The sequence below is a fragment of the Pseudonaja textilis genome, chromosome 6 (genome assembly GCF_049901715.1).
Source record: "Pseudonaja textilis isolate UNSWEBS1 chromosome 6, rPseTex1.2, whole genome shotgun sequence".
NCBI lineage: Eukaryota > Metazoa > Chordata > Lepidosauria > Squamata > Elapidae > Pseudonaja > Pseudonaja textilis.
In genome coordinates, this window is record NC_141995.1 from 17,243,494 (window position 1) to 17,253,891 (window position 10,398).

General features: G+C 37.2%; 1 protein-coding gene across 2 annotated transcripts; it reads right to left on the reverse strand.

Moving 5' to 3' along the window:
* Window positions 1-340: 340 nt before the first annotated feature.
* On the reverse strand, window positions 341-9,471 carry LAMTOR3 (late endosomal/lysosomal adaptor, MAPK and MTOR activator 3). 2 transcript variants are annotated; one of them, XM_026698287.2, is made up of 7 exons: window positions 9,330-9,471; window positions 6,854-6,893; window positions 6,389-6,423; window positions 4,508-4,566; window positions 3,415-3,548; window positions 2,401-2,464; window positions 341-1,819 (listed from the first exon to the last, which is right to left on the reverse strand). In XM_026698287.2, exons 2-7 carry the CDS (start codon window positions 6,860-6,862, stop codon window positions 1,746-1,748), a joined length of 375 nt encoding a protein of 124 aa, XP_026554072.1. In that variant the 5' UTR covers window positions 6,863-6,893; window positions 9,330-9,471; the 3' UTR covers window positions 341-1,745. The 2 variants fall into 2 exon arrangements, with proteins under 2 accessions (XP_026554072.1, XP_087792060.1); XM_087935934.1 differs by having other exon boundaries at window positions 9,339-9,412.
* Window positions 9,472-10,398: the final 927 nt, after the last annotated feature.

The following is a 10,398-nucleotide window of genomic DNA, read 5'->3' on the forward strand; positions in this document are numbered from 1 at the left end:
TTTAAGTTGCATTACTGAAATAAATGAACTTTTGCACGATATTCTAATGTTTTGAGTTTCACCTGTACATGGCATTAAATTACTATTTAATTAATTTTCATTAATTACTATTTAGAATTAATACCATTTAAGAGTTCCAAAATATATACAGCCAACTATGGCCCTCACTTTTGTTAACATTTTCTTGTATTTTTTAAATTTGTAAAACATGTTTTCTCATATGTTTTATTATTTAATATTTTTATGTTTACCAATAGGAGTATTTCAAAGCTACACTGTTGTCAGTTTGTAAGAACAAGTGAATGAAGGATCGCACAAATATGTATTGGGAACAAATGTATCATATTTTATATTTTTATTATAAAATTTCTAATAAACCAGGAACAAAAAGAAAATACAATTTTAGTTATGCAACCAATAAGACAATATTGACAATACAAATACTTTCAAGCTTTACATAACTAACCTTCCTTGCTCAGTGTGGGCTCTGAGGCTAGGGTTAGGGTACTCCTCTTAATTCAAATGAGATTTCGGATTTTTTTGGGGGAAAAAAATACTTGTTTACTCTCTTGGTTCAATGTTTCTTAACTGTGACAAATTCCAAATCATAATATGTAAAAGTTAGAATGGATCTTGGACATCAGCTACTTGTTCTCAATCTTGGCAATCTCCAGAGGTGTACATTTCAAATTCTGGATTTCTCCATAATAGCCATCTGGCTAGGGAATTCTGGGAGTTGAAGTTTACACATCTGAAAGCTGCCATGATTGATAAACAATGCTCTGGTCTAGACTCCACCTATATGCCTGATCTGTTCTTCACTTGAAGACCATTTGTTAGAGTGCAGTCATATATGTAGCTGTTAATGTCCTGTCAAGTGGCTTTCTTCCATATATAGAATATTCCTTTTTATGTGTTATGATTCTTATACTTTCCAACTTTCAAAATTCTTTCTCTCATTTAAAAAATACTCTGAGTTAAGTTTCCCTGCCTTTTTTCTCAATCCAAGGCAACAATACTGTACAAATCAACATACTGAGATTAAAGACAGCAATAATGTTGCTTTGCATCTATCTCTGTGATAATGATCAGACTATACACCTTGCCTTTCTTTTATTCAGATTTGCTTAGGAACATACAAAGCCAGATAAGTCAGCAAAGTATCATAATTACATGTATTCAAAACATCAGATTTACCAAGAATACAGAAAGAGAATGCATTGATTAATTTGAACTCTGCAAAAACAACTAGCATGTAGCTATTTGTTTACAAATAGCTACCTTGAAGTTTAAAATTCTGTTATCCAAACAAAGAACCATTGATTGCATATCATTTTTCCAATAATGTTCTTCTTCTAAGCATAAAGGAAGATTTGACTGTAAAATGCATGTTTGCACTAGTCTCCATTTATCTAAACAGAGGCAACATATTGCTGGTAGAGTGGAAAAGTTGTGGATGGCATTTTATACACAAAAAGTATTTTTTCTACTATGAAATATGTGCTAGCATGACGTTAACTCCATGGGAGTTGTTATGCTCACTAATATACCCAGCAGCCTAAGATATACAGGAAAAGCTACAGCCCATTTATCCCAATCTTACCTTATTATCCAGTACAGTTTTTAACATATAATTAAGAAAAAGTGACATTTTCTCCAAGACATTCATTGTACAGTGTGAAAATGACTGAATCTTTCCCTGTTTCATATTAAACCCTTGCTGTGCTCTAGACATGAATACTGAGTTAAGAGACTTCCACCACTTGCCACAGCTCTTCAAACAACGGAGCCAGCTCTTTTTCCAGACTTACAATCAGACCTACGTAAAGATAGGCAAATAAGATGAGATATAACAATTAACTGTTGTCCCTCAGGTAGGAATGAAAAAAAAGTAAAGGAAGATTTAAATTCCACCTTAACCTATTGTTTTAGAAGGGCAATCTCACAACTTACACTATGCTGGCTCAGGAATTCTGGGAGTTGAAGTCCACAGGTTGTAAAGGTTGCCCTTTCCATAGTTGCCAACCCCTGCCCAAGATTTTTTATAGAGGCACTACTGAATCCATAACTGGCACAAGTAGGAGTTACTTCATTTTCATAGTATTAGGAAGAACTTATTACTTGGTTGAGGACCAGTATCACTGCTACCACTACATAGATTTCCCTTTCTTTGGAGGAAAACTGAAATGTTTGGTTCTGCCACTGTTGTTGACCAAGGATAATCTGTGAAAACTTTGGTATAAGGCTTTCCTTGGGTCTAGCTTTTAGTCCTTATGACAGGAATGACTAATTTCAAATTATTTGCAAAAATTGAACATAGCTTAAAAATGTGCACAGACCATATCCTTTAAGTATTGAAATGCTAAAAACACAGAGGACTTTTCAATTTTGAAAATGTACCTGTATTGGCGTTGCTGCTGGCAATAAAACTCACTACCAAAGGAAGTTTATTGAACTGAACCACCTACCAGAAAAGAAATACAAGTTCAACATTCAGTGTCAGTGTTTTGTTATGGTCAGTTTACCTGTTTGGGTTGTATATACTGCTAGCTGGCAGATTAGCAATTAGCAATTCTCTATTCCTACCCTTAAAGTGCTAATAGTATCTTTTGCATATATTTTTAGGTACATACACACAGGTCACACTGAAATCTAAAAACAGGTAGTCCTCGACTTACAACAGTTCACTTAGTGACCATTTGAAGTTACAACGGTACTGGAAAAAAATAGCTTATGACAATTTTTCATACTTATGGCCGTTGCAGCAGTCCCATGGTTACATGTACATTCAGATGCTTGATAACCAACGTTTATAACAGCTGCAATGTCCTGGGGTCATGTGATCACCTTTTGCAACCTTTTGACAAGTGAAGTCAATGGGAAACCAGATTCACTTAACAACCGTGTTATTAATTTGATAACTGCAGTGATTCACTTAACAAATGTGGCAAGAAAAGTAAAATGGGGCAAAACTCAGTTAACAAATTTCTCACTTAGTAACATAAATTTTGGGCTCAATTGTGGTTGTTAAGTTGAGGACTACCTGTATATGAAACATCACAATACCCTATTTCAAAAGAACATTGGTTTCTCTTTACATTGCATAAATCTTTTATACTGGCTGGGTTAATACATTGTGATAAGCTGCATACCTGAACATACAGTACTTTGTTAAAGAAACCATTGAATCCAGATTCACCTAGCAAACCAAACTACAAATCGATGTTGATTTAATTCCTTAGTGACCTAGGTTTATGCATCACGCCAATTAAACTCCAAACTGTTTAAATTATAGGTGCTGATAGATTTTGAACAGACTTTTCTATGACTTTTCTGAACTGATCCATAATTTTTACACTTATTTACCTGCTGGTATTCTCACTAATAAACAACCTTTGTTGGTTAATTTCTTACCTGGTAAGTGTTGTAGTAACAGATTATGCTTTTGTTTTTGGAAAGCCCAAGTTTGCTGCCCTGATCCGTCGCAAGTGCAAATGTTGACAAGAAACCTGGTCGAAGAGCATGCTCAGGGGCATTATCATTGGCAACTGGAAAAATAAGTCATTTTGTAATTGTTCACAGAATAAGCAGGAATGCAAAGTATCATCGTCTTGGACAGCATTATAAACTCCTGAGTCCTCAACATCCAGACAAGATCGAACGAGTCTTAAAAGCAGTACTGGCAGTCAGAAAGCAGAGACCAATTTTCTCTAACTTGGGCACCATACAGGTGTGCAGATTCAGCATGACCTTTGAAAATTGATCCATTCATTTGGAGAGCACCCAAGTTTGAGAAACAGGATCAGCTCTTCCATGAATATGGTACACCTGTGACCATAGCAAGGAAGAACAAGGAATACTATGGCTCTTGCTTCAGTATGTTTCAAAAACCAACCTACTGCAGTCCTCTGTGAAATGCTATTAATTAAAACCCTAAATATGCAGTCGACCAGTACATTTTAAACTTAAAAGCAAAAGTAACTTTGAGATCTGACAAACTTCTTCCTCTTTTTAGAAGAGGTTTAGTAGATAAGTTTGATGTACAGCTTAGCTTTAAGTACAAGTTGCTTTCACTCATCCTCTCATAGAACATGAGATAAGCCCACATTGTCACTCAAACTCAAAGCACCCACAAAAAAAGTTGGCATGTGACTGTTTTTGACAGTTTCCATAAGTCGCATTAAGGAAGTGCATCATGGCTGATGAACTGGCATTACGCTTCCTGCTGACCAACAACTATGCTAAAGGCCAACAAAATGGAGTAACCAAATTATGATTAATGCAGAGGCATGCTTGCTAGCTTATAAAGTACTGAAAAATCCAGTTTGGAATCAGGTTGAATCTGCATACTAAAACTTAGATATGTTGAGATATAAGATGAAACAGCTTCCTTTTGTCATCTGTTTGGGTTGGAATGTTGTTCTTCAACAGACAGTTCAATACCAAGCATGCAATCGATTTGCAAAGGGATAATTCAGCAATTTATCCCTCTTTGATTATTCCTTACCCTTAATTACTGGTACACCATCTCGGTCTGATACCACAATAGCATGAAGTCCTTCAACACTAAAAATATAAAATAAAAGGAGATTGCTTAGTCAGGTGTCTGGAAAGACAGTAAACCATTTGAGTTTGCTGTCTCTTGCTTTTATTTTTAATTAGTTAATAAACATAGCAATTTAAAACTTGTTAATATGCTTATAAAATAATTTGATTATCCTCCCCTCCATAATTCCCCATTTTATCATCACAAAAATTAACCTGGAGGTAGATTAGACTGAGTGTGTGTGACCGGCAAATCTCATCAAATTAGATTTTTGTGTATATGAAAACTTGAATCTTATTTTCCTGGTCGCAGTACATTATCTGAATCTCTTGAGATGAGCTCACATCAAATACCTTCTGACAATCACAGTTTTCTCAACAGTAACAATTATTTTTTAAACGTTATTTGAGGATTTTTATTCCTAAAAAATGGTTCAAAGGTGCTTGTTTATTATAGGTGTAACTCTGAAGATAAACAGATTTTAGGTCTTTGAGATAGGCTGGGAAAGCCACAAATTCTAACCAGAATGCAAGGGAAGAAAATATGATTGAAATACACTTATCTTCATTCTGTTTACATTATCCACACTTCTGAGGCCATGTAACATTTGCAAGTTATGTTTACTAAACAGTTGCTGGCAACCAAAGAATTCCATACAGGAAGTTCTTGACTTGCAACCACAATTGGGAGCAGAATTTCCATTGCTAAGCAATGTGGTTATTAAGTGGGTCGCATCTATTTTACAATCTTTTTTTTTTTTGCACCAGTTGTTAAGTGAATTTGGCTCCCCCCACTGAATTTGCTTTTTGGAAACTGGCTGGGAAGGTTGCAAATGGTGACCCATTAAGCCTGGGATGCTGCAACCTTCATAAATACAGGCCAGTTGCCAAGTGCCCAAACTTTGATCATGTGACTCTGGAGACATTGTACATGTGAGGAACAGTCGTAAATCATTTTTGTTCAACACTGTGGTCACTTTGAAAGGTCACTAAATGAATGGCTGTATGTCAAGGACTAGCTATTCTGTGTTTTGTGACCACAGAAAGTTGTCCTTATACTGCAGTGCATTGGTTGACCTTGCCATTCACTGTCAAGGCTGACTTCCAGTTTCAGCTTAGAGGTTTTTCTAGCCCTACATAGAAAAACAAGAATGGAATCTGACAATGTTTACAAGCAGAGCATGTGTTCTTTCACAAATTACAGCTCTTAACAAGCAGGAAAAAGAAAGCTCCACTAGGAAATGGATGATCTATAATTCTGCTTTTATCCACCTTCTAATCTATACTATGAATTCTGGTACTACATCAGCCAGGGCTGTAATAGAAAAGGATGGGTTGGAAAAAAACCCCACACCCTCCTTCCTATATATTGAGCCCATCAGATTGCAGTTTGTAATTTGGGGCTGTCAAAAAAGAAATCTTAGCTTTAAAAGTAACCATTACGATTCTTCCCTCTGCAGCACAAACACCCATAATTTGCCATTCAACAAGTAATTCAAAATCCTCTGACAGATGGATACTTCTTATGCTATTTATTTCAGCTGGGGGTAACCCAAGTCTCTGGTTTTATAATCAGGGATTGCACAGAAGCAGTTACATATTTGACCAAAGGATTAGAAGAAACAGCCAGATGGACCTGCATCTGCATACTTCATATAGTAACTTGAGGACTCTTTGGTAAAACTAATGTCATCCTGCAATAACATTCAAGTGAACCAACTAGTGGCATCAGAAAAGAATGGGAAGAATTGCAAGATCATTTCAAGAGGTTTTTGAAATTACTCAGAGCATTTTTACACTGATAAGTTTACATGCCTAGATGGTATAAAAATAAGTATTTTACCTTGGTAGTTTTTTATACAGGAACCTTTTCAAATCCTAGAGTGAAACAAAGCAAGCAGTTTTTTTAGTCATTTATATTACTTATAAGAGATCATACTCCTAAATGTTTGAATTAAACTAGATTTTGGAGAAACAATGCTTTGTCATTAGAAAGGATATTTGTTTAGGAATTGGCAGTAATTCCTAAATACTGCCAGGATCATAAGCTTAATAATCATAGGCAAACAAGTAAACCTTCATGACCTTCTCATCCCAAGCTTCTTGGCAACATTTTTGAGTGCATTTGAACTCTTAAGCTGCCATTGTTCCTCCTATTGAACCAATTACTCATGAATTACTAATTCAATATAGGTTATAGACTACTAGAATAAGCAAAATAAATATACCATAAACATCAGTAGAAATTGTTCAGTATGTAACTTGTTACAAAAAAGTTTCCAATCATTAAAAGGATATTTGTACTTACATCTGCCATGATACTCAAAAAATTATGACTTGCCAGCTCACTGAAAAGCCAAAATGATATACGTTTAGAAAAGATAATATGTTCATCTTTAAAGTGATATCAGACTCTTTGCTGTTTGTATTGCAAACAAAACATAGCTGCACTGGGGCTGCACAATGATCTGGATTCAAAGGTTAAAAAATGATTTGGGTTTGGGAGATTAGATGGCCCATTGAGATGCTTTTTTTATTGTTTTGCCTGTTGATCCTTGTCAGCCTTGTAAACAATTATCCTGTTATTTTTTTCATTCTTTAAAATATGCTATTAGTCATGTTAACTTATAAAAATGTGTGGGTATGCATGTTATAATTGTTAACACTACCTTAATTCAAACACATCTTTTTCTGGGAGCCATTGTCCAAGCTCATGTGGAGGGATAATAAAATTAAATACACATACCCATATATTTAAATATGATTCTTTATGAAGCTAATAGACAGGACTGTATTTGTATACTTAGTGCCTATACTTGACCCCAGGCTAGAGACAGTTAAAATAAACCAGACCATTGTCTTTCTAGGCTGGAGAAACTGAATGATGTAAAGGAGACTACAACATAAACAACATTGTTTATTGTACATGTCAATATCAGGAAAGATATTACAAGTGTGCAATTTAATAGGGGAGTCAATTTAATGGCTCATTAATCTATTCCAGAAGAAAGATTGCAGTGTAATTGTATTTGTTCTGTTATCTTTCTGTTTCAAATATATTTGATAAATGTATAATTTATAAATGTAGAAGTGTTGCCCGTGGGACCCTCTCTCCCTCTGTCTGCACAATCTATTTCCAAATTCCAGTTCCATCCTATCTCCCTGTAAGCACATTTTATTTTCAAATGCTTTGGTTTCTAATCTGAATGGGTGATCATTTTCACAACATTGAGGAAAATATGAATTGCCAACAGATGCAAAGTACAAGCGCTCACACAGTCCAATTTATTCCTCCCCCCCAACATTGAATTTGGAGTTCTATACAGCCCTGACATCTGTCCCTCTAGTCTAGAAAATGCTGAGGAAAGCTGCACTGAGTCAATCTGTGCTTTTCAAGTTTGGTATCAATTATCTTAACCAGGGTCACTGGTACCTTTTACCTCTTAGGTGGAAAGCTTTGCTTTCTTAGGCTTCAAAATAAGATAAACGAAAGGAATGCTAGAAAAGAAATAATCCCTACAGATAATGGCAAACATCAACCCCATTATGAAGCACAGAGAAACTTCAGTGACCATGTCCACAGGGATCACTTCCATGATCATGCAAAAGGAATAACTTTTTGAATTCTGGATTTGGAAAAGTCAAACATTTTGTGAATTCAAATACTGAATTCAATTAATATTGAAATAAATAAAGAATGACCGCATGGGTGGTTTTCCCTTGGCCAATTTTCTCTGGGCTCTCCATTGGATTGTTGGAAGGAATTTCCTGGTTCGATTCCCAGCTGGGAAACCATTGACAAGAAAAGAATTTTGTGATGAAGCAAGGTGCGGGAGAGCAGGAATTTGGGGGTGGGGGTGGATCTGGTTTCTTGATTCTGTGAGATTTTGCTTTATGGAAAACTTGCCCTTAATGTCCTGGCACTGTTCTTCTTGAGGTATATAGAATATAATAGGAATAGGATAGAATTCTTTTATTGGCCAAGTGTGATTGGACACACAAGGTGCAAATACTCTCAGTGTACATAAAAGAAAAGATACATTCATCAAGAGTCAAGAATCATAAGGTACAACACTTAAGAGTCATAGGGTACAATAAGCAATCAAATCAAATCAAACAAATAAATTGTAAGGATACAAGAGGCAAAGTTACAGTCATACAGTCACAAATGGGAGGGGATGGGTGATAAGGAGTGATGAGAAAATTAATAGTAATAGTAGCACAGACTTTGTAAATAGTTGGACAGTGTTGTGGGAATTATTTGTTTAGCAGAGTGATGGCGTTTGGGGAAAAAAATGTCCTTGTGTCTAGTTGTTTTGGTGTGCAGTGGTCATTTTGAGGGTAGGATTTAAACAGTTTAAAAACATTATTTTCACAGCCGTCTTTTTACCTTGTGCAGTATACAAGTCCCCAATGGAAGGCAGGTTGGTTGTAACTGTTTTCAAAATTCGTTTTTCAAACAATTCAAAAATTGTTTTGTGTGTGTGTGTGTGTGTGTATAGGGAAGTAAAAAAGCAACCCAAATAAGGCGGATGTACAGAATGAGAAATATCTTAGGGAGGAGCAACGAGATTTTCGGGGCGATGAAGCGGCCGGGCATTTCCCGAGTCCCATCGGACTATTCTTGTCCTCCCAGGAAAGTGGGCATAAGGAGGTTCTCATCGCCCTAAATATTCAGAGGGTAAGGAGTCCTAATAAGGAAATTAAACCACGTGGGGACGACACGACACGCCGCCTCCCTCGGGGCATTCGGAATACGGCAACCGCTCTTCCCCCATACGAACCTCCACTACCTTCCAGCATTGAACGGTCTTCTCCCCCGACCTTATACTGCGCCCGCGTCGTTTTCCGGGTTTCCCGTCGTCATGTGACTCTCGACGACGCCCATCCCTCACGTGACTCGTCACATCCGGTCAGGCGCCCCCCTTAGCCCGGAGATGACTAGAGATACTTAAAAAAGGGGTGGGGTCTTTCCATCTCTCACGTGACTTGGACGTTGGGGTCACGTGACTTGGACCAGGATTCTTCAACCGTGGCAACTTTAAGACTGGTGGACTTCAACTCCCAGAATTCCTCAGCCAGCTTGGCGTAGGCGACGTTGCTAGAGAGACTAAAAAGGGCGGGAGCGTTAGAGGAGTGCCGAGAGGAGTTGTGGAGATGAGGGAAATAACCGAAAAAGATGAACGCGTAGTCAACGTAGCTGGGTAGCGTACAGCAGTTTCGCTTAACCTGCCTCATGTTAAGATGTGTGGACTTCCACTCCCGGCACAAAGGATAATACTGTCTAACAAGTCCCAAAGGTGGTTTTTCAGAAGGCAACTGGACTTTGTGTTTTTCTTCGAAGATGTTTCACTTGTCATCCAAGAACCTTAATCATCTCTGACTGGCTGGTGGGGAATGGGAAGGATTTATATTCCTGGCAGATAGCTGGTCATTTGCATCATTTTAGAGGGTTGTTGAAGCGCCTGGAGGTTTATCTGTGTCCTCACTGTCACCTGAGTAGTGCTCCTGGATCCTGTAATCTGCATTTTTTCCCCTAGAAATTCATTCCTACTCCCACACCAATTGCAGACTACAGGAAGCAAGACCACCACTCAGGTGACCCTGAGGACACAGGTAAACCTCTAAGTGCTTCAGCTACCCACTAAAAGGATGCAAATGACCAGCTGTCTGCAAGGAATATAAATCCTTCCATTCCCCATTTTCCTCTCAGCTGAAGAAGCTTCTTGGATGACAAGTGAAACATCTTCAAAAGAAAAAAAAAAGTCCAGTTACCTCCTGAAAAAAGCACCTTCGATACAACCGTGACCCGAATGATCGAGAAAATAATCAACAGACTTTTAGTGTCTTAAC